This window comes from Megachile rotundata, chromosome 1 (assembly GCF_050947335.1).
Source record: "Megachile rotundata isolate GNS110a chromosome 1, iyMegRotu1, whole genome shotgun sequence".
NCBI classification, from domain to species: Eukaryota; Metazoa; Arthropoda; class Insecta; order Hymenoptera; family Megachilidae; genus Megachile; species Megachile rotundata.
Window position 1 is genome coordinate 7,810,141 of NC_134983.1, and position 25,820 is coordinate 7,835,960.

The 25,820-nt window shown below is 32.3% G+C and overlaps 3 protein-coding genes across 29 annotated transcripts in view; 2 read left to right on the top strand and 1 right to left on the bottom strand.

Moving 5' to 3' along the window:
- Positions 1-2,593, top strand: part of LOC100882687 (GTPase-activating Rap/Ran-GAP domain-like protein 3) — a 33,926-nt gene extending 31,333 nt beyond the window's left edge. For 10 of the 11 annotated variants that reach the window (XM_076534662.1, XM_076534668.1, XM_076534633.1 and 7 more), the window contains 3 exons: positions 233-319; positions 396-665; positions 1,036-2,593. In XM_076534662.1, coding sequence (XP_076390777.1) covers positions 233-319; positions 396-665; positions 1,036-1,289 — 611 coding nt within the window. In that variant the 3' untranslated portion in view covers positions 1,290-2,593. Of the gene's footprint in view, positions 1-232; positions 320-378; positions 666-1,035 lie in introns of those variants that run through there. The other variant, XM_076534676.1, reaches the window with a different exon arrangement.
- LOC105661785 (uncharacterized) overlaps positions 1-25,820 on the bottom strand; it is a 351,630-nt gene that overhangs the window by 305,968 nt on the left and 19,842 nt on the right. The window contains exon 3 of one of the 17 annotated variants that reach the window (XR_013039155.1): positions 25,717-25,779. The exons of the other annotated variants lie outside the window; for them this stretch is intronic. The gene's annotated coding sequence lies outside the window, so the exon portion shown is untranslated. Of the gene's footprint in view, positions 1-25,716; positions 25,780-25,820 lie in introns of those variants that run through there. 17 annotated transcript variants of the gene reach the window in all.
- Positions 7,064-25,820, top strand: part of Hr39 (nuclear hormone receptor FTZ-F1 beta) — a 37,280-nt gene continuing 18,523 nt past the window's right edge. Inside the window, exon 1 of the mRNA XM_003700598.3 lies at positions 7,064-7,708. The gene's annotated coding sequence lies outside the window, so the exon portion shown is untranslated. The remainder of the gene's footprint in view (positions 7,709-25,820) is intronic.

A 25,820-nucleotide genomic window follows, 5' to 3' on the forward strand; every position in this document is an offset into this window, starting at 1 on the left:
ATGCAATAATATTGTATTGTTTCTGAATGCATGAAATATTTTTAGCCTCATCTACTCTTTACTTTTTTCTACTTGATGAACTTCTTGAGGTTTCTAAGGTATATTTTAAAAACCAGTCTTACATTAGAGGGATTCTCATTGATGATCACAAATTTTTTCCACAGAAGAAAAACATTTGTACAATGTTAATAATTTAAAAATTAATGTATTATTTCGATACGTCTCTGCACAGACACCTGCCACTTTCAAAAGATATTGGACGAGAGTACCGCGCCAACAGAATTCGATTTCAACTGGAATTCCGTGCCGGCCGCAATAGGTAAACCTAAATTTTCCTTCGCGCAATAATCTGATCAACAAATAACGCGTTTACTTCAGTAATATTCAATTTTCAGCTTGTGCCTTCCCTTACGTGATTGCCTTCACCAACGATACCATGGAGATACGATTAATAATCAATGGAAACCTAGTGCACACGATCGCAATGCCCAATTTGAATTTAATCACATCCAAACAGGATATCTTCTTCTCGACGACGGCCCCGGAATTTCTACCAGGCAAATGCGAAAGAATTCGTTTGGACACTAAGCCTCCGGACAAAGAAGAACCGGTTTCCAGTCCGTCTCCTTTCGCACAATCTTCGTCGTCTCGATCTAATCTACAAAGTATGTACCGTCTACTAAAAACGATTCATTTCTTGCTGCTTCATGGCGTAATGAAAACACGATAAATCAGAACGGTCAGAACCTAAAGCATGATCAAGTGTCTTCCCGACAACAGCTGCACATTACTACCAATTGGTTTAGTTCCCCCCATAATCAATCCCCACGAATCGGTTTGCAAGTCACTATATGTAACATAAATACATATGTAACTCGAAAATTTAATATCGAGAAATAGCAGAGGCAAGGTATGAAGGTTGGTCTACAATACAGAAGGAAAGTCAGTATAGCTAAACGTGACTCGTAAATCACAACTTGGTTATGCTAGATCTGTCAAATGATATGTCTATACGCATACCCTATACTTTTGCAGACAATCACGGAGATTGGAAACCAATAAGAATCTACCAAATACCGCTGCAGACATTATCGAGAAGCTCTTTATCAAGCTGTACACAAAGACGATGTCCCAGTCCAGCGGAACCGGAAATAGTCTCCGCTCCACCAACTGGCGCAGCTGACAAGAGTTTCCTAAGCGTCGAGCCTCATCGGGCATTGAGCAGATCTTGCAGTAGCAGTCCAACACCGACACCAACGAATCTGATACCACCACGGATCAGGAAATAAATGAATCGCGATGATTTACAGAGGTTTCGATGGATAGCAGGTACCTGACGCTTGTGCCTCGATAGAACAAAAGGAAATGCAGTCGTGTAGCTAGATTTACTGCCGTTGCGAGAGCAATCGAGATGTTACATGCAAGAAGTGCCCTTGGCGTCTTTTAAGTGAAAGACTACTGATGCTAACTTTCTTTTAGATAAATGTTTTTTTGTCGACGATACGGTGTTATATTTGTCACCGGTCTTGAATTAAACATTCGGAACAGTAACAAGTCAGTTGGATTACAGTATTGAGTTTGACTGCAGGGGTATCATTGAGATAAAAGATCGGACTCGTTTACAGTACTTTCTATTCATACCTGAGGAATATGTATTTTTAAACGTGTACTTTATATTTTCTTCCAATAATTTAATCTCATTTTTATAGAATAAAAGCGTGAAAATGATTGAAGGAAAGATTGAGAAATGAGTCAGCTGTGTTCAATTTTAACTTAAGAAAATTTCGCCAGAGGGTCAGTTACAAAAGAACAAAAACTAGTTTGTTCTCAAAACAAAAAGTTGAAAATAAGATGAAGAGAAAATTAAAGCATTGTATTTTAAATGTACTTGTGATAGAATAAAAGTTCACTTTTAGACATTTAACAATAACATATATTAGACTTAATAAATTCAGAAATTTCCCACAGCAGATATAATAAATTAAGAGAATTCAGAAAATTAAAGTCCATTTGACTAGAGTGAAACTACAATCCTTTTGATTTCTAATAACGTCTTTTTAACTTAATGACACCCCTTCGTCTGACGAGCTGTGCCAAGTTTACGGTTGTTTTTAACACGTTCCGTACCAACTGTGTCTTAAAAAGCAGCGCAAAGAGGCGGCGATATTTAAAGGGGCCGTAAAATCGCACAAATGTGAAAAAATGCAACTCCAAAAGGGAGGATAAAAAGTACCATGTCACGGTCGCACAAAGAAGTGTTTTGTAGAGTGTATCCCTGTATTGAAACGTAAAGTGGAATATGGAATCTTGAAATGGATTAATTTACCACTTAATGATTTAATTTACGACCTTTTATCGCGGCCGCTGCACCTGTTACCTGGGAACAGAATGTGTTAAAACAAATTGTAGCCACGAGAATTGCGTCCTATACGTGTACATAATAAAATAGCTAATAAAATGTATACTATCGTTGATCTTTTGCTGTGAAATTTCTCACGCCATTGTATCGCCTAGCGATATTTTTCTGTCACTCGAGATTGTTCGGTTTCTACATGTATGTATCTACTGAAAATAAAAGGAAGATAAAAAGCTATGTATCAAACATTAATCCGTGACATAATTCCATTATATTTATTTTTAGGAACATTGAAAATTTCAAAACTTTGTCAACAGCCCTTGTCCGATAAGTTTTATGTTTTCACAGTTGCAATAAATAATAAATACATGTGTCAAACTATTTAACAAATTATTCAGTTTTTTAAGACTTGCACAAGATTTCTCGTACGATAGTGCAGCATACCGTGTTTTCGCGTTAAAAGAGGGTTCTACTTTAACAACGACCGCAATAATATCGGCATGGTTGTCTGTCGAGAATTAACAGAACATTTTTTGTACATATAAACTGGGAATTCGTTAAATTAGAGATTCTTATCTCCAATTCGTTGTAAAAGTTCGATATTCCTATTTTTGTACATTAGTTATTTTTCCGTTTGAATATTACAATTTTCATTAGTTCCTGTGAATTAATTCATCCTAAAAATCCCTTATTGCTATTGATTTTTCCCTTCTATTAAAAACGTCCAACCTAAATATTTACACAAAATATTTAGTTTATATTAATTCAATTCTTCAACTCCATAAACACGTCGTGTATACTATGAATATTCCTCCACAAAAAAGAACAAACTTTAAGGTGAAATTTTGTTCAAAAGTGTAAGTCTTTTTATTCAATTCATAAGAACCATATTTAAAAAAATTGACGAAGAAAAATTTATAAAACGAAAGTACAAGCGCAACAAGAGAAGTAAAGGGTAATAGAAACGCTAGACACCACGACTAATGACTGTTGAATGATAATAATCGAGAAATGTCAACGTTAATTTCACTCATAGAAGAAAGTGTTTTTACCGGCCGCAATCCATACGAAAGTTATGCGGAACTGCAGATATACAAATATAATAAATCACAAGCACGGAATTTGCGGGTATATAACTTTAATTTCTAATAAATTTCTGTTACGTTGCAATTTGAATTATGTGTTGATATTTCGTCTCCATTAGATTTAAGTAATTTAACTATAAAATGGCACCCACACCAAACTAGAGTCTAAATGGCGACCGGCAAAGAAATGGTTGAGAGAAAGAGGTCACTTCCATCATGAGAATTTTGCCGATCACCTGAGCGAGTTTCTATGGCGTCGCTTTTGTCATAAAAATAAAATCGATCTGATGGCATCGATGATGGAAGCAATCAGGAGACAATATATTTTTAAACGAAGCAAGTGAAAGTTGAAAGCGTTTGGATTCTCGGCTGTAATCAATCAGATTATGGATAGAAGGCAATATAACATCAAATTAACCCGTCAAGTACTGTGCGTGCTTTATAAGAAAGCACGTACGAGGAATAAGGGGCTGATTAATCCGAGTGAAAGGGGTATGCCCCGATTCACACGTATTTTCGGAGCGCACATTTATCAACCGAGATATTAACTAATTATCTACCTCCATTTTGTTCTTAGTCAGCTTTTTAGTATTTCAGGAAACTGATATTATTCTGTATTGTTCAAATGATCTTAGAACAGTATTTTTATATAATGAATATTTCCTGTAAAAAATCGGGGAGAAATTATTTTTTCACTAAGTTGTTATTTTTGACATAAATAATACTCTTATGAGAAAGGGAAATTGTATAACTATGTTGCAAGTTATATAACTGAAGATGAACGGTTTTGGCAAGATATCAAAAAGTTGTACGCCTGTACATTGACAACCTGTTCTACTAACAAATGAAGCACTATAATCTAATACAGTTATGAGCTTGAAGACAAAAAAGTTTTGATGAGTTAGCTCAGTGAATTTTATCCCTTATCATTATTTTGAAATTGTCAAAAAAACTTTGGAAAGATTAATCAATAAGTTTTTAGGTTTATCTTCCTCAATTTTAATTTCAGTTTTGTCGTTTTTACAGTGAGATAAAGTTTCAGTAGGATACATTTTCGACATACAAAAATATGAGTGTACGTTAGAAACAATATAATTTTTTAATGTATAAACCAACATAAGTGACTGATATTTAAATAAAAGAATGAAGTGTTCTCCCCACGCGCAGTGAGATCCCATCGCAACTATAAAGATTTAACGATATGATAAAAAGCAATTAAAAAGATACAGATCTAATGAAATCATACCACTGATTAATGGTATAAGAGCACGCCACTAAAATACATCATTGTTCTTGACATATTTTTCTTTATCATCATATCTTTCAAAGTTAAATAAGTTCATACAAATTTTTTTTCGGGAAAAATTTTTATATTTTTCTCCCCTAAAGAATTTTCAATTTATTATGAAAAATCAATTTGATATGAAAAATGTACAATTCATCAAATTGTAGAAATTTGTAAATGCTTCCAAAGCTACATAGTATATCTTACTAAGTAAATACTTAAAAAATGCAAATTTTCCAGGTTATTTTTATCTAGAATTTTGTTTCGGACATTCAAGTTCAGTTTGCGTATAGAATCGATTCATTTCAACACCTTGAATACTTTACGGGGCACGTAATAAATTGAACAATAAAAGGGTGAAACGAGAAAGATCAAATCAAGGCTCGTGTCACGTTGGAAAGGACTATAGCTCACGTTTCCTGAAACGCGTTCAAACGGGTTCGAATCAAATGCATTCCGCAACTGTTTTGCCGCGCTGCCGAGAATTATTATAGATGCCAATCGCTGTCAAGCAGAGCTAAAGGAAAATGCTTTGGTGACCCCGGTTAGTCTCGAGCGTTGAACCACGATCATTCACGTTTACCTGACTTATGCCGTCAATCGAACCTTATAATAACCGTAATCTTATCTTTCTTTTTAAATGGGGAAGAGACTCAAGTTCCTCTTAATGTTCTCGTTCGCAGAAAAAAAGGTGCTTCTACCTTGAACATGGTTAAATTTCAGCGAGTTTCCGCTGTTATTGCACAAGAACGAGAAGAAAGATGCACAAATAAATTTCATATCAGACATTCAATAAACACCTTCGATTTAAGTATTTCTGATTTAACGATTATGAAGAAGAAATAATTGTAATTTCAAATGTAGTTTTAAATTTCCTTTCGTTGGTATTATTCACATTTGCTTTTACTGATAAGAATGCAGATTAGTCAAATTTGTATTGTATACGTAATTGAAGTATTTAATGCAAATAAGTTGGTGCGAAAATAATTGCGGTTATCGTCCTCGTAAATTTAATATATTTTCACATTGAATACTCCATAAAATCCTCCAATGAATAATACAATCTATGTTAAAACGTATATACTTACATTTAAAAAAAGAGGGGAGTCCTCTTTGACTGTTTTGCATTTTCCTTAAAATAATATTTTATACATCAAATTAGTCATTCTGATCCACTTAATTTAAATAAAAGTAAAATCAGTATTTGCTGTGATTTCAGAGAAAATAATTTGTAACATTATATAGACTTATAGGAAAACTTATAAATCTACCTTTAAACATAAAATTGTATTCTGATGCAAATATTGATAACAATTTGAAAGATATCGTGTTAAGAAGTAAAAGTATACTTCTTAATAATTCCTGTGTAACAGATATTAAAATTACAATTTTTATTGAGATACAAAGTAAAAATTAACTTGTAGCCAAATTGACAAATGAAGAGCTCACTGAATGAAAGATATGTGTCACATCTCAACCGATTGTTACTTTTCTGTACCAATAACCAGCTCTTATATCCTAATGAAGAGAAAATTAATTTTTATGTAAACTTATATCGTGGTACATGATCCTTTTTCAACAAATTCCTCAAATTTGAAACAAGCTTATCAAATAAAAATATAAAAAAAGTGCCAAAAATAAAATGAATGCACAAAAACATTTTCCTATGCTTTATGACATCATTCGTCCAACAATGAACAATACAAAGCAAGTAACAAAATTTAAAAAAGAAAAGTGGTTTAAACAAGCGATACAGGAGCGTGAGTCAGACATCAGGTTGATTTAGTGGCGACGCCTTTGGTTAGACTAAATCATGCATCCGCCATATTGGAATCAAGCTGTCGGATAATGTGTATGCTGTTCGTTTTAGAAACGTTTTAATTACACTTAGCCATCAAACTTTCTTCCTGAATCAATCAAGCATAATCTGTCCTATAAACATCGTTAACTTCTCCTAAAACATTTGGAAAGTAAATTCAGTGTACTTAGCCGAACGTTTAATTAAACAGGTTAACTTTTAACCGACGTTGACATTCCAACAATCTTTCGTCAAATTTCGATCACAAACGAATTAATTGCTTAAAACACGTTAGTTGAGAATCGACATTAATAATTTATTATAACCAAATATTTCAGTTATAATTTATTAGCGTCCTTCATTCGGAAGAATATACAATTTATATTTTTTCTGTTATATTCCTTTTATTGGTCGAAATAAAGATTACTTTCAAACACTTCCTCGGATAGTATCCATTTGATTTGAAAAGAAATCGTAAATACGAATTATCTGAGAACTATCTAAATAAACTGTTTTATCCTGTAGCATTGCCGTAATTTGTTACTTCGTTTTGCTTAACTTGGTTGATAAAACAGTATAAAAAAAGTTCACTTGAAACGGTTGCTCCAGTTTCTGTTATTTTGTACACACGTTTCAAGTACCATTTCAAATCAATTTCCAGTCTAGATTCAACTACATCACATACATCGACGCACGGCCACAGCAACGTCGAGCATCTGGTGGCGATGCACTGTACTAATGGCTGGCGCACACGAGCGTAGAAAGAGAAAGAAAGAGAAAGAGAGACACAGGTACGAGACGAGCTTGTGGTGAGGTAGCCACCAGTCAACAGCAGAGACGGAGACGGAGAGTTCGAGGTAGCCCGTGCTTATAGCTGCCTGTGGCTCTCGTTGTAACTCGTTGTAACGTGACGCGAAGGTGTGCCAAGCCTGTTACAATTGCCTGTTACTTCGTACGAAGACGCCCGATTGTAGGTTAATCGTAGTGTCGCGTATCGAAAGTGTCGGTAGTGTTGTGTGATCTATCGGTCTATCTGTCCTCGTGTGCCAATCAAAAAAAGAACTGTATCAGCAACGTACATCATCGTGGAAAACTGTCAAGAGTGTTGTGTCCTAGACGCTGTCCGTGAACAGGAAAGTTTCGGACGATCGTCGTCACAGGCGTCGAATTGCACGGAGCATAAGGTAAGAAACGCGGGTACGCGGAAGTAAGTATATCAGAGACGAAGGTAAAGTCTAAAATCGTTTGGGTAGAGTAGTCGGTCGTCGTTACGCGTACAGAGGTTATGTTTCTCGATGACCCCTCAACTCCCTCCTCCTTTTCGTTATCCCCTTTCCTTTCATCGTTCCTCTCGTCTCTTTTGCTTCTCCTCCTCTTCCTCCTTCTCCCCCTCCTCATCTTATCTCATTCCCCTTACGTCTTTCTTTTCTGCAAAACGTGTTTTCATTGATAGAAAATCATTTTATCGCGTTATCGGACGACAGTGGTCCACCCGATAATTGAACAGTCGGCGAATTTTAATCGCGGATCAATCGATCGCCGATCGCTCGGATCTCTCTCTGTCTTTCCCTTTCAGCGGTTGTCCCTTTTGTCTCTCTATGTCCTTCCTCTTTCTTTTTCTTGCCAGCGAGCCGCGGAGGCATTCGACACGCACGCTCCGCACACCGATGTATATTCCACTTCTTTCCTGTAAGCCGTGTTCGTAGCCTTTCCCGTGGTAACGAGTTTCGTAACTTCCCTCGATACAAGAGTCACGAACTATCAGCTGTCAGCCTCCGTAGCTCGTACCACCTGTCCAAAACTTCGTGTCTTCCGTTTCTCTGCCTCGCGATTTAGTCTCTCCGCCCTCCCTCCCTCCTTTATTTTGTGCCGATTTAACGCCTGTCTTTTTCTACTTTTACGAAAGGAATTCACACGAATTTTTCATGATTTCCGCCGATTGCGTTTGGAACACGATATAAACGCGTGTCTACGAACGCGGCGAGGTAATCGGAGCAGCAGGCAAGGCTAACCGAGTTGGACAGTCATGTTGATATTTCGGCGCGCAGGCTTTCTAGCTTGACAGCGTGACCGGCCTTGAGCCCCTCCGCGTCCTCCTCTTGCACCCTTCACCTCCATCCCCACCATCGAGGTAACACAACGATATACAACTGCAGATCAGTGCTCCTCAACGCAAGATTCTTGTGCCTGGGGATTTTCTTCGATCGCGTGCCACCAACTTCTTTCTCTTGTAACGCGCTGCATATGAACGTTCCGTGTTATATGTGAACCCGTTAAGGGGACTTAATACTCTAACGGCCTTAAAAATACGTTGTTCTTGTGAATTTATTGTGATGCGTACATGCTATATGTAATGCTTCGTACTTACGCTTTGAAAACTGAAAGTACTATCAACTTATTATTAGTCTTATTTATTAGTACTAGAAACTTATTTGCTCAATTAATAAGAAACCAATAAATGAGTGCATTATTGAACAAGAATCGTTTAATAATAACCATTTTTCCCATATAAGGATTTGTACAATGGTTATTCAACGATTCCTTTAAGTTTCTATATTAATTTTGTAAGAGCAATATTTATAAAAAATGATATTTTTAATGTAATTGAATGTAAACTTGCACAACGTGACGTTAAAATGTACTGTTTTGATTAATAAAGTGATACAGATGTTTGAGTTGTTAATTAATGATTAATTGTTTTCACGTTGCGGGAAAATATTTTCCTTTCTGTTAATTGAACAGATAAGACTTCAGCCAGTGTATACTCAATTTTCTAAATAACTGTATGTTTATTATATTGTGGAGATGTTAAAGGAGCAGTATATTGTACATTTTTTAGGGATCTATTGATATATATGTTGAGGATTTAATTTGTGGATTTACGAATTGGTAAATTTGGAATTTGAAGACTTGGCAATGTTTTATTTTGAAGATTTGAAAATTTGAGGATTTAAGTACTTAGGAGTGGAATTTGATAACTTAGGTATTTGAGTATTTAGAAATTTGGAAATTTCACAACTTTGAAATTTTTGAAATGATTTTGAGAGTTTGGAAATTTAATGTTTTAAAATTTGGAAATTTCACAATTTTGAAAGCTGGAAACTTGAATGTTGGGATATTAAGAAATCCCTGAATTTAGAGATTTGATAACTTAGGAATTTGAGTATTTATAAATTTGGAAATTTCACAACTTTGAGATTTAAAAATTTATGATTTTGAGAGTTTGGAAATTTAGCAATTTTGAGAGTTAAAAATTTGAATGTTAGAACATTAAGAAATCGCTGAATTTAGAGATTTGATAACTTAGGAATTTGAGTATTTATAAACTTGGAAATTTCACAATTTTGGAATTTAGAAATTTATGTTCTTGAGAGTTTGGAAATCTGAAGTTTTAAAACTTCAAAATTTGACAATTTTAAGATTAAAAAATTTGAATATCAGATTATTTAGGAATTTCTGAATTTAGAGACATTGATGACTTAGGTCCTTAACACTTTAGTAACACAAAAATTAAGAAAATTATATAGAAATTTATATTAACCATTAGTATTGACAATATATGATCACCTAAGGTCTCCACTAGACAAACTTTTTTCATGCAAACTCTCCTTATAACAGATGGCTCTGAAACCGATTAAAAAATCACGCTTGCATGATTTTGTACCTACATGCATTATTCGAGAATTATACTTGCAAAATTATTTTAAAGTATATGAATATAACTTCCGTTAGGTGTAAGGGTTTCCTAATGTATATGTACAATAATTCTTTTTAATAAGGACGCACTTCGGTTAACGGAAGATACCTTCATACATATGTATATTTCAAAATACAGCATTATAATTTTGCGATAATGCATATGATCGGTAGGTGGGAAATCGTAAAAGTATACAGGTCATAGTTTAAAGTTATTTACCCTGTTATACATACGTAGCGCTTGATGAAAAATGTATTATTGATAAGTCTACTATATAATCATGTGTTCTGCGTGTAACATATACATGTCACAATAAAATTTAAAAAATATAGCGTATTTGGAAACGTGTTAAATCCCTTTAAGAAGACATTCTACTTTGACCACAAAATCAATCTTTAGGAATTCATTTTTACTGCCAGTAAATGAAAAAATTTTTCACTTAGAAATAATATAAAAATTTTTCAAAAATTTTATTATATTTTATTTTAAAATTTAGTGTATTTGTAAATGTTAAATCCCTTTAAGAAGACATTCTACTTTGACCAAAATCAATTTTTAGGAATTCATTTTTACTGTCAGTAAATAAAAAACCTTTAACTTAGAAATAATATAAAAATATTGCAAAAATAATTTTTTATGTTGTTCCTCCTCCCGAAAATATCTCATAAAATCTGTATAAAGTATGTGATTCAATTTGTATCATAAAAATAAATATTTTTAGTGTACAAAAAACATAAAGCAAATAACAAACCTATTTTCACAATTTTGTTGTTATTTATCATAAAAATTGATTTTATTAAAAATTACACAAAATTTGTTTTCAAAATCGTGTAAAAAATAGTCTTATTGCAAGCTTCTATTTCACTGCGTAAAATTTCACTTGACTTCGTTAAGTTCGCTATGCTTGCGATGATCAATGCACGTTCGTCGAAACGTTATCCTAGCGTTATCAAACTGAAGGTCGAACTGTGGAATCTAACGCGTAGACACACTATCTTCGATCAAGGAACTTCGAACGAAAGTCTGACATTTTACCTGCGTTACATTCCTGCTGGATTTAAATAACGAAACAACGTTCATTAAGAGAAATCTGCATCTATCGTATCGTTCAAATAATTTCAATTTTTAACGTGAGAAACTTAATTCCCTTGTACTATGCGCTTAACTATTCTCTTATCTTTTACTATCCACTTTTTTTCTGTCTAGCAGCAATTCTTTTTCTTTTTCTTCGTTTCCCACCACTTGTGCCTTTCTCTCCCGTTTTATTTTCGGAATAACAGAAAACCATAAAAATTAATAAGACATGCTTTTATTGAGAAAATAATCATATATGAATAACGCACGGGAAGTCTACCGTTGTAATTATCTGATGTACAGATCATAAAAATTGTAATAACCACTTAATTGCTGATAAAGAATTTGTAGAAACTCTTATCTTACCAAGACTACAATTTTACAGTATTTTACTAGTCTAATGAGTTCAACTATGAGATTAAATTTTCAAAATATTTTGGAAGATTTATTATTTTAATTTTAATAGCGGCGTGCAAGTGAACTGGTTGTAGAATTGCAAAATTAATTTTAATCGAGAAAAAATTAAGGTTTATTATTTATATTGAATTATATTAAAATAGAGTTTGAAAAATTACATCCACATCAAATAATTTAATCTTATTTAAAATTCAAGGAGTTCCTAATTTAGACTCTTTAAAATATAATAAAATGAGAAATATAAATTTTCCTTCTTTCACAGAAAATTGAAGCAAATACATGTTTCTTCCATTTCATTTTCAGTCGAATCTGAAAATTGTATTTTTTAATTATTATCAGCAAATTACATAAATCTCGCGAGTCTCACAGCACTCGATTTACCACTAAAACTACCAAACCGGTCAAATGACCAGTTTACAAGTTCTTTACTTTAAACTAAAATGCTTCTCTTGAAGTCCATATTGATTTTTATCGAAGTAAAGAATGTTTCAATTACGTTTTATCGTTTACTTATTTTTAATATCAAATTATACGTTTATTAATAAATCCAGCGATTTTAAGCTAAAGTACTTGATAACTGCGAAATTTCTTATTTCTGAAAGTTGCTATGATTTTGCAAAATGGTGACTTTCGATGTACTCTACAATCGTACAAAGTTTGAACGAAATTGGTATTCCGAAGGTCGTGAGATTTCCTTGTCAGTTTAACGTAGATAATTGTTCGGTTGTCGATACAGAAACGGAAAATACGGTAATTCGAAAATGTGGGATAAAAACGAATGGGAGGGAACGAGAAAAATAGGAGTGGGGCACGAGAAAATCGCTTGCTCGAGGCTGACGGTTACAGAAAAAAGGAAACGGGATCGAATGGATGGGGCGTTAGCCTGTAGCGGTATACGACTATACAGCCAATAACGTTATCGACATCACATTAAAGACTGCTATTTTATCTTGTATGCATATTGCTGCAGTGAAAAGATTCTTGTCAAAATTCGTGACAAACCTGCACGGTTTTTTTTAACTGTAGATGAACAATACTTTCGCCTTGAGTCAACTTTGATGCAATGTATGCAGTGTGCTAACATATGTGTACCGGTAATTATAAAAATGCTTTTAGTCATGTATTTCTCATTTCACGACAGACTTGTCGTTTGACCGTGTTAAAAAATACTGTTCTAAATAATAAAATATTGTGTAACCATTTGGAAACACATATTGTAAAATATGTATTCGTTTGACGTGAAATCATTATAAAATTATTATAATTTTTATAAAACCGTTCTTGTGCAAAAATTTGTTGAGTGTACTTTATTTGGATAATAAATTATAATTTTTGTTTAGAGTTATTGCTAACTAGACATTTTTGAGGAGCTTCATGTTTCAGCTACCTGTGCAGTTATGCACTTTATATAACGTTTGTTATCAAAGTCAATAAGCACAATTGATTTCAAAATAGCTGGTGAATCATGTTTATCTATCTACGAAATTGTTGACCGAGAATAGAACTGTAATTATAATTACAATAAGAAATCAGTCTTGTAACATTATCTGCCGCGTTTGCTTTAATTTTTAAAATATTTTTTTTTGAGTTACCTTCGGTTGATAACGAACTAATATTGTTAGTCTTTCATTTTGTTGATGGAAACTGATATGAAAAAAATACAGAGAATACGTGAAAAGTACGTTTATAAAATTGGATGATTGTTACTAACTGCTAGTAAGGTAAAGAATTAATATTAAATATTAATAGTGTAAAATGATCAAATCGGAAACATTTTACAATTTAAAAAATTTTAGGTCTTTAAAATATTTTTTTAAAAATATCTTAGAGGACATAAATCTTCCTTTACTGACATGAAATAAATAAACAATTGGATTTATTGTTGATGGAAATCCATTATTATTACTCATCCACATTGCTGAACGTTGATATTTCGAACTTCATGGAAACGTATGCTGCTATCTGATATTACTGATAAATTCATAAATGCGTCTTTTCAAAGTCTTTCAAATCATTTGCGATCCACTTTCTTGAAGTGTATTCTTAAAACGAGATAAAATTTATTAAATTTTTTATCGATATCGTTGGAAAAAACCTAAGACCTAAAAATCGGAAGGAAAATATAATATTGACCATTGTTCCTTCAAAATTAAAATGTACTTGCATCAATTTCAACTAATACGGATTAAAGAAATGTATATATTCTATTTTGAGCAGGGACTATTTCATAAATCCTTGATATAATCCATGACAAAACAATTCCAGTAGAATTGCAGTATTCTTTAAAATATTTGAATTTGATGACCAATTCTTTTGTCGATATTTTGTTAGCATTATCGCTATTGTTACTCATCAATATTGATTAGATATCGGCAACGAAATCCGCCGTTACATATTTATTACAGTCATGATAATAAAATAAAATCCCTTTGCTTTTAAATATTTGTAAGAATCCAAAGGCTTACGTTATCCAATTAAATTTAAATCTTCACGTAAAAGTGATTAAAAAGTTGACTGTAGTAATTTTTAGTAGTAGAAAAAGGTCTACTCTAGTAACCACAGATTTATATAAAAAATAATCTACAGAAGAGATTATCTACAAAATGTTCGGTGATTTTGCTTTATTCCAAAAGGTACATTTTCACGTGGCAGTAAATCGCGCGATTTACTGCCATTATTAGTACAATGCCCCTAACAGTTGAACGCTAGCCAGGTGAAAACTATAATAATCGGTTGTACTGGTCAGGTTAGTGTTGGATTAATTGCAGATGCAGTTCTCCAAATAGCTGGTTCCTTGCAGTAATTATTTCGTTTATTAGAACGGTAAGCGCAGAAGAATTTGCTTTGTTCAAAAGCTTGATAAGACAACAAAAGACTACAATATATCAACACGCATTATGGCTAACTTTTAAAAATTTTACGTGGGGATTACACGATCTCATAATCTAAGGTTCGTCTAACATAGCATCTTAAATCTGTTATACAGAGTGTCTCAGTTTAATAAAACTTCAAGATTTGATAAAACTTCAAACAACACAGTTTTAATAAACGTAAAAAGTGAAGAAACATTTGTAAATGAACATTGCAGAGAAGATATCACAAAATGTTCCCCCTACCCATAGCTGCATAATCCCCACTTTTACATGGGTCTTTCCCCACCATAAGTTGGTACCCCTACACCTCGGCTTTCGACTCACTATTCCATGCGTATCATGTGGTATATGCACAGGGTGAGTCTCGTAACGTGACGACTTCAAACAACTCGTAAATTATTCAGTGTAGACAAATATTCTCCATGTAGAAGTTGCATTCAAGGTTTACCCTTGAAACAATTGCTTTTTTGTTACTTAAGGTATTTTGATTTCAGTATTTTAAAATGCCTAATATTTTTCTTGGATTTGAAGCATGAAATTCTGTTTGAAGGTATGAGGATAGGACCTGAAATCAATCGTTATCGAAATATTTGCAAATTACTAATCTTGTGTTAGAAAGGTTTAGTCACTGTGACTAATGCAACTCGTTTATGACGACGGGTTATGTTCCTGAACACAGCCTTTGTTAGATTTCAGATACTGTTAACAGTAAACACCTATCTCATTGTCGCTTTACGTAGCTCAGAAATAGTAAAAATTGAAGTCATTGTGAGATTATGTGCTATTTTTATTGACATGTTTAGTCATTGTGAAAAATGTGATAAACGTTTATGGCGCGCGCAATAAAAGCGCCGCGGGAGCTAAAATATTATATAAAATTAAATATCCTAAAATGAGCCATTTCACTCGATTTCTCTAAGACAGTGAAATGCTAAAGGAAGGTTTCTTCAATATATAAAAACTTAATAAAATTGTATAATACAAAGAATACTCATCTTTTGTTGAAGTATGTTATTCATAATCCACATATCGGTACTCGATAAATCTCACGCAATTCCAGTATCAGTTAGAGTAATATTCTTCTTTCTCAGAAATCTCATCCATATCACTTATCAATACATCAAAAATTACACGGACCTTGATAAACATAAATTTTGCGACAAATTTGACAAAATTTTGACAAAGTGAATGGTTCCTGCAACGATATAAGACATAAATGCATTTGTACAATTAATCTGTGAATAGTCAGATCAATATTTACAAATCGTGGAAAAGTAAATTTTAAAAATATGCACTACTGCTCAATGTAGCTTCAAGAAATCCACCATCACCGGAGTATCAATGTTTGGTTGACATAATTGGTCAGCAGACCACTGAATCGTATTTCATTAATGGATCAAACATATTCCACTCTTCCGTATTACCAGGTCTATTAAAAGACGTACCGTCTCTAATACGTTTAAGAATGTATCAACACGATGGGTTGCACATAATGCTCGACATGCACAGCAGGTATTAAATGGAATGTTTCCCAATCGCTGATGTGGTGGTAGCACTATTTGATCAGCCCGTTTGCCAGATTTAACATCGCTTCATTAATTTATTCTGGGAAAAATGAAGTTTACCGCTGACACTTGAAAATGTGTGAGAATTCGTGCGTAAGCCACAGAGATACTTAAATGAGTTACTTGTAATAATTTACTTGTAATCAGATTACGAAAGTATGTTGATAGTAATGGACAACAGTTTAGACTTGAACTGAAACTTATTTTGATATCTTGGTAAGTATTCATTTTGGACACCATGTCTCTTAATACTCTTTTATGCAAAATTTTTGTACTGCAACCAAAGGCAATATTAGGACATTTAACTGAAGGTGAACTATCTCGATAAAACAGCAAGTCAATTACAACACTTATCTGGAAGTAACATTAGCTTGAAAATATTTTACAGTTACGACTTATGAATTTGCAGTGAATTACGAGTTTGTAGTAATGTTACAGATTTGCAGTCATTTTGAGTTTCTTAAAATCGTCATTTTACAAGACTCCGCCTATATATGTACACAATATGCTTTACTGTAATATCATATGAATAAATAACCTCCACATATTATTTTCTTAAACGTGTAGAACTTTATTTTCCTTTGAACTAATATTTGAAAAGCAGATCGACTCGCAGTGACATACTCTTCGCAAGAAAACTCGGAACGAATGAATCGAGGATTTGGTATATTTAGTTTAGTACTTATTTAGTAAGTAGTCAAATAGTTCACATGTTCGATTTCACATTCGTTCCCAAAAGATCGTATCTAACCATAATGTGCAGTAAATGTGGAGTATCAAGCTGGTAACTTTCTTTCTCTAGAAAAGGCCAGGTTAGTGCTACACGTTATTCGACCAACTCAAACATCAGTAATGTCTCACTAACTATTAAAAACTGAATAGTCCAAGGACTTCAGTACTTGTCCTTGTTTAATAGTACTTGTTCAAGAATTAGTTGCAGTACGAGGCTGTTAACATTCATACCTAATGAGATAAATAAGGTGTTTTTCAAGAGTAGTTTAAGGAAACTACAACCTTGTAAGGAAGGTGAAATATTTAGGGCTGCACAAAGAAATATTTTGTAGTCATCAAGTTATTTTCTAATGATTTAATTTACGATCCTCTTTCATTGATCTTCATCCGCCATATTTCGAATAGAACTGATCCGGCAAATTGTTAACGATCTCGTTAACAAGAGGCTACCGTATAACAAACTACTCTTGTTTGTTTGGGTTACAATGTATCATGTTGCTTCGCGAGATTTCTCTGATGCCCGTCTCTGCCCTAAAGCTTTCAAGGTAACGGGTATATACTTCGTTGATGTTGATACAGAGTGCAACATGCAGCTGAAACCGGCGGCGTGGCAACGAAGGGTCTGTCCACAACACTGACTCTCGTGGTAATCGCTACTCAAGATTGCGCAAGCTGTTTCTCGATCTTATCACGATCGTAGAGTGTATACCTATGTTATATGTGCATACTCGAGCTGTTCTATGTGTACATGCAACGCGATATGTGTGTAATGTGTGGATAAGTAAACGAGCGAGTAAACACTATTTTACTATACAGGGTGTGCTAACGAAAGCATTGACGCTCACAAAGTTACATAAAACGGTTGCTCTTTTTTCTTGTTATTTATATTATGCACTCTTATATTATACTGCATTATTCTTAATATTATGCATTAATTTTTAATAAGCATGTCAAAGATATTAGGTATAACATGAATTGCTTTTCTGCTGCATAGTCATAAAATTATTGACGTGATTAACTTAATGGAAATATGTAAAGTAAAGAGATTTTAGGTACAGTTTATGGATAAATTACATTTATGCAAAGCAGTTAAATTACCGAAGTAGAATCTAAATATTCGATTGCTAACAGTGCTTCGCGCTTCTTTTGTCTATTTTTTCATGCGATAAAATTTAAAACGCAGCAGCAATTAACGTCTCTGACCTTTCCTAGAGCGTTGGTACAACACGTATTGTAATACGAAATCCCTTGTGCCAGTGTTGAAATCCTCTTCAAAAAAATAAAAAGTATACACGTTTCGAAACTGAAGTTTCTAAAACATTTCCGTTTTGGAGTTTCTAAAACATTGATGTGTAGGAATGTTTACTAGTTTAATCATTGCTGAAGTTGTAAGAAGTATTTTAGACCTATGTTTACTAATAATGATGATCACTAAAGTTCAGTCACCTATTTCTGAAGCACCTTGTATATTTAAATGTATCTTCGCATAGCATACCAGACAACACGAAACCAGTAATATGAAATGATAATATAATGATCTTGGGTGTAATGTAAATAGGTGTATGCGCGTACGTGCACATTACAGAATTGTATGTAGCATGAATACCTTTACTCACGAATATGCAGTTCCACACCCCGCACGTGAAAAGAGAAAAAAAGATGCAGGGAGAAGGAGGGTGTACTGGAAACTCCCTGGATCCTTGAGACGCGGATAGGCCTAGTGCGACTTATGAATATTGATGAACCTTTCCCGACGTACTGGCCTGACCGCACCTCGCTCGCTTGTAGCTACTCAACAGCAATCTTCCTTCTTTCTTCTCTTATTATTTCTTTTCTCTATTCACCTTTTCTGAATTCCTCGAATTTCCAATTACATTTTTACTTATATTTAACCTTTTACTCGATCGATACACCACGAGAACGTATACAATATCTCTAACGTTCATGGTAATTAAAAATATCTACCTTCACATACTTTCCTGCTATTAGGTTAATGCATATGAAATGACCTGTGTCAGCATTGACAATTTGATAGTCGGTATGATACGTTAATTCGAAGCTCGACGCACTCACGATCACGCAAATGATTGTGTGAGTTTTTCTTCTGATCTTTTTTAGATCTTTCATGAACTTTTTTGTTGGATGATTCAACATCTTTCTTAGTATAAATTGATTGGTTGTCAGAGAATCGTCTCATAGTTGTACCTTATACGTACATTGACGAAATGTGTGAACGTCTATTTTAAACAGACATTAAGCTCTAAATTGATATGTATGTAAAATGATCTAAAATAATGTAAAGGCTATTTCAATTTTGTGTCATCAAATTGTTTCACATTTTGTTTTAAAATTAATCCTCTACCAGCCATTTTGTATGTAAAATATAAAACATGTAGTCTTATTTGAACCTTAAGCTTCATGATGTTTTATGGTACTTCTATGTCACCAAATCGTGTCACAATCTGATCACAAAAAAGTCAACATTACTTCGTGTGTATTCAAGGTATTGCGAGAGTCGTAAGCTCTGAAAAGTTGCGAACACATAGTTCATACGAGATAACTTATACCCGTTCGTAACTGACTCACCGCATACGTATGCGCATGTATGTTAATAAAAAAAAGCGACAACGAGGTTGTAAGACTTTCCCGACTCGTGCACTTAAACCAAAATACCACTTGTGTACCAATTTTTTTTCTAAAATTGAGCAATCAGTATTCACTATGAATACATTTTTGTGCCAAAAGTTGTTCCATTAGGATAGGAGATATATGACACATGCGAACGTCTTCATATCTGGTTTCATCATATCCATTGTTAGTGACGCGACTATAAAAATTCCAAATTTGCTGCTATTCAATAGGTGTCTACATCATGTTTCTATTGTTATCAAATGTCATAATTTTAATTAACGATTGTGTGTAATAATTAATTGTCTTTAGTACCTTGTAAATGCTATCTTTACAGTGTATCTTTGCATAATGCTAAAATTTGCATTTTTGTGGTCGAACTGTTAATGGCAGCAATATTTGAATCCATGAAATCTCAAAATCTGAAGATACGCATAAATCTTGAAGAAGAATGAATTCAATTTTGAATTTTTAATGAATTCAAAATATTTATATTACGCCTTGTGATATCCTAACTGCGAACAGAATAATAAAAATACTCTATTGTGTGTAGATTAATGAAAAAGATAAATTTGTGAAGAAATTGCAAGAGAAATATTAAATAACTTAAACAGAATTCTTATCGGTGTTCAATTACTTGTAGCAAAAGTATGGGAAGGCAGATAACAAGGCATTAGCAACTGAAACAGCAGGAAGCTGTCACCTTTTCATGAATACATCGTGAATGGTATGCGAGATCGTGTAGGTTTAACTTGAATCGCGTCTGCGGTGCAACTTGCATTTTATAAAATTAACCGAAGGAAATATGTGGTACCCATAATGGTTATTAATTTTACTGTTGCTCAAGTAAACATTAATAATCCAACGTGCGACTTTAAATACGACATTCAATGGGATAATCCAGATTAAGGTGGATTTTCATTTAATCGATTCATGAATGAAACACCATTTCATGATCGATACCTGCATATATGGGCTGGGTATTAAAATACCAACCACTTTTTAAATTTCCTACGCGAAGTTGATGTCTTGTGTTATAATAAAAAGATTATTTTCATTAATATGTATGACTTTATGTGGGCAATTTTTATTGGTGCAATTTAATATATGAAATTGAATGTTTATTTAATTGAATGAAGTTTTAAATTTATTTATCTGATTTGTATTGTATTTGGAATATCGGAATTTTATAAATGTTATGTAATTTTGGGAGTGATATAATGAACATGTGTGTAAAGCGTGAACTGGAGGTAATACATTAATAGGGGTTGATATTACTAAACTAGTACTAGGTAATTATTTATGCTAGTTAAACTCTCATAATTAAGTCAGTGATCGACAAACTTTGGTGTCCGAAATTTAAAGATTTAGAATTGTAGAAATTTAAAAATTTGGTAATGTGAACATTTGGAAATTTAGTAATTTGGACATGTGGAGGAATAAAAGTTTAAATATTTAGAAATTTGATAACTCAAAGATTCAAAAATTTAGGAATTCCAAACTTGCTAAATTTTCAACTTAGAAATTTTTAATTTTCAAACACTCAAACATTTAAATATTCAAATTTAGAAATTCCAAAATGTGACCATTTAAATATTCAAAAACCTCACATATCAAAATTTAAAAATCCTCAAATACTTAAGTTTGCAAATATTTCAATCTTAAAATGTAGATATGTAAGTACACAACTCGTGTAGATCTTGCAACCTCGTTATTACTTTTTCAATCAGGCTCTTATTGCTCATTTGTTACGTCCATAATCGTTTATCTAAAGATTCACTTCAGCATTAGTTAAGTTAATATTCTCCAAGACTTCCCACAGTTAAAAAGTTCATACCTGAACAAAATAATTTGTACTCTATTCGATATTCTGCATTTTCAAGTATCTTCTGCCGAGAATGCTGCTTTGCCGCTACAAAGTTGTTTCGACTCAATCTCATTGGTGCAAGCGAAAACAAAATGCAGTAGTGTATATGAGACGGTAGCAGCCAGTTGCAGCCGATCTCGAACCGAACCGGTTTTTGATACTGCTCAAAAATGCTCCTCGACCGGCTATAATAATTTTAATTGACACCCAGACCAGACCACTGAATATCCTCGATCGTTGTGTACGTACAGAGTGCTCCATATGAGGCACACACCAAATGAAAAATAAACATTCTTGATATTTTTGCGTAGCTGTTCAGATCATTGAATCGCGATAGTCGAATTCAAAATAACTGACAGGTCTGACAAATTAGTTTATATTTTTTTTATAGGGAAGTTCACATCCTTTAATACTACGTTGATATTAAATAAGCAGGAAAATAGTACTATATAAGAAACTGAATAGCTGTCTGGCTAACACTAAACCTACCGGAGTGCAATGCACACTTACTCTGAAATTAAAAATGAAGTTGAAAAATAAATAAATAAATGATAATATACACATTAGTTCCTTATCTTCATGAAGATTAGTAAAGATTCTAAAAAAATTGTTTTAAAAAATTTTGTAAGATTTTTGGTAGTTTTAGTGTTAATCAGCAGATGTAAATTACCGAGGAATATTGCTGTTTTCTTAAGGTTTTATTATTGAAGTCGCTCAGTAAATCGCTTCCATCTTTCTTATGGAATTCATGCTACGTGTGCTTCTTAAGTTTAAAATTTAATTGGAAATAATATTCTGGGCTTTTGAATATGTTTCTTTAATTGGTGCTTTTTCATTGGGAACAAGTTCATTATTTAAACTTGTCTCATTAAAAATTTAAACTTATAATAAAATTTTATAATTGGTTTCTCAACTTGACAAATATTATATGTTATTGTTGACACGTTCGCTACATTTCTGTTTTGTTTCTTTTTTAATTATAAGAAGTGGTTTTAGGCATTTTTGTAAATTTTATAGTTTTTTGAAAGATAGAAAAATTTAAAAGAAAAGTAAGAGTTTGTAACATATCTTTAAAATCTGAATGGTTAATGTATTTTTTTGTAATACAGTTTTTCCAATTTACTAACTTAAAAATTTCCAGCTCTCCAAATTTAGAATATCAAACTTTCCAAATTTACTGTATTAGAAATTTCTAGCTTATCAAATATAATTTAAAAATTTTATTAAATTTTTGTCTATGTTCATATAGGTTATATCTCAAATTTGATAACACATGAAAAACTATCAAAAAAGAAGTTAAATATGTTATCGTATTTGGCATATTTAAAATTAACATCAATAAACGCTATTCATCAGACTAATTCGTATCTCTGTTATGACTACTCCAAACGATATGTCGTCAAATTTCCTAACATATCTACGAAAAAATTTCTAGACATGGATTACAATGACCCGAATTACAAGTTTGTCGTAAAACCGAATATCAAAGTTAAAAGTCAAAGGGCGCCGGCGATGGGGAAAGTATGCGGTTGGCCAAAACATTTTCACGCGTTAGAACGATAAAGGAGCGTGAATGTTTGATGTTGGCACGCAGTCATAACCTCGCACAGGTACAGAAAATATGTGTTCAGGTTACGTATCCGTGTTCAAAAGATATTAAACATGTGCGCAGTTAGGGTTACTTGGGACCATTGGCTCGGGTGAAAGGAAAACCTGCGCCTACTGTTCGAGTGAAACAGAGAGAGAAAGATTCCACGTCGAATCCAGTATTTTTCATATGTATTGTACGTGACATAGTGGCGAGGAAAGCTTCTAATGCAATATCTTCGCATATTTGTTTGTTGCATACACGTGAAAATCCATTGTATGAAATACGAAACAATGTTAGCTTACGTTTCTTTTTTTTATTTCTGTTCACTGATGTAACTGCAAATATCAGCTTTTTAAAATGCAACGAATTTCGTTATTTCTTAAACATTTGCAATTTTAATAAATTTGATCATTTTTATGCTGTGCAAACGTTAAAATCACAGGTTTCATTTATAGATTCCTATGAATTCCAGGTCAAGCTTAAATTCAAATTCTTTTATTCAAATTCTAAATTTATCTGAAATTATCTAAGTTTATCTAATATTATCCCGATTCATCTAATATTATTTAAATTCGTCCAGTATCATCTAATATTATCTACATTCATCTAGTACCATCTAAATTCATCTAATAATTATCTACATTCATCTAGTATTATCTAAATTCATCTAATAATGATCTACATTCATCTAGTATTATCTAAATTCATCTAATAATTATCTACATTCACCTAGTATTATCTAAATTCATCTAATAATGATCTACATTCATCTAGTATTATCTAAATTCATCTAATAATTATCTACATTCACCTAGTATTATCTAAATTCATCTAATAATGATCTACATTCATCTAGTATTATCTAAATTCATCTAATAATTATCTACATTCATCTAGTATTATCTAAATTCATCTAGTAATTATCTATATTCATCTAGTATTATCTAAATTCATCTGAGATCATCAAATTTTATCTGAGTTTATCTAATTTTATCTAAATTCATTCAAAACGAAAAATTACAGATTCAATATAATAATGATTCTTTCAAAGTCAAATCGATTGCATCCAAATGAATTTTACAATTACTGACATGTGTATACAAGTCAGAAAGATCAGAAATGTAAAAAAAATTTGACAAAAAAGATTGTATATGTAACTCTCATTACCCATAAGAGTGTTAATAGCTATAAAAAGCAACTTAAAACAAATAAACGAGTTTTCTGTCTCGGTATAGTATTTTTTCTCAAACTATTTTTAAATACATATTATTTGTTCTATAAATAGTGTGTACATAAGTAAGTGTAAAGTACGATAAAAATGAAAGAGAAATTGCATAAATTTTTGTTAAAATTGTAAAATTTATACATTCAATGTAATAGTGTGATTCATAGTTAGAATACCATTCAAGAAATTTAATTGTGAATTCTTGTAAAGAAAGTTGTAACTTTGCAATAAATAGCGGAACTGTGGTTACCTCGAGTGTGAAATTTAAAATAAAACGAAGGAAATAAATCTCGTAAAAGTTACGTAATAAATTGAGACGATAAGGAGTTCCTAATTAACAGTTGATTTAAACTGTTAATCTGTAGAATACTTAAATTGATGACTTTACTTTAATTTAATTGGAAAGAAAATTATATATGTTACTTTTTTATTTGTAGAAAATGCAGATGTTAGTATTTTTTTTTTAGAAAATGTGTGCCTAATGTGACTAACATTAAATTAGTAGACATTCTAGTGTGTACTGAAAACAAGTGTCTACACATTTATCCTTCGTTAATATCGCTTTAGAAAGTGTACACAGTTCTCGATAGAAACAACCTTTCACATTACCGATATGCAAGTCTTTCTATGAAACATACTTTATTTGATAATTAAAATTTAGCTATTTTAAATTAACAGTATAAAATTATGGAAACAGTCATAACTTTTTAGATTAGCAATATTTCGAAATTTAGAAATATTTTTATTATCAGTCACATTTATCAAGTTTTAAAACTTAAAAATTGAAAATAAAGTTTAGTAAAATTTAACTACATTTATCATAAGCAAAAACAAATATTAATCATAGTAATCTTCGTTTTGCGCATTCCATAACTAGAAATAGTGGTTGACCCACAGTCTAACCTACGTACCACTTATTTATTTTATAAGACTTAAAAAACTGAACAGACTTTTTTACAACTGCAAGATAGAAGTACTGTTATCGATAATTATCGATAATACCATTAAGAACCGTTCAATTGAATAAGAATGACCGAAGCAGAATTTAGTGCGTGATTTTATCATTTTAATTGGCTCAGCCTTATTTAAATCTAAAGCTTATCATAATCTAACCTAGTTTGATATATAATTTTATCATTCAAATCTAATTATGCTTATTTGAGCACGATTAGGTTAGAAGGTTGAATAAAAACTGATTTTAGAATTAATTAGAATTAATTTTAGAATTTTTATGATAGAATTATGTATGTTGTTTAGTTAGATTAGATTTAGACTTTAGACAGAGATAAGTCTATTAGAATGATGTACATAAATTTATTTAAATGATATACAAAGTCACATGTTCATTTATTCCCATTAGTATTAACGATATTAATTCTCAACGATGTAGCAATAAGGTACTGATATTATTCATCGATAATAGCAAAACTTCTATGTTAAATAAGCAATAATAAAAAACCACCATCAGCAGCAATATACCATAGTTTTTTCTACAGCAAAAACTGTGATGCAATCGAAACATTGAAGAATTTTTATAACTGATTTGACATTTCATTCCGTAGATCTCTTAAAGGTCAATAGAAAACCTAAAAAAGAAACATAAGATGACGGGCAACTATTACATATT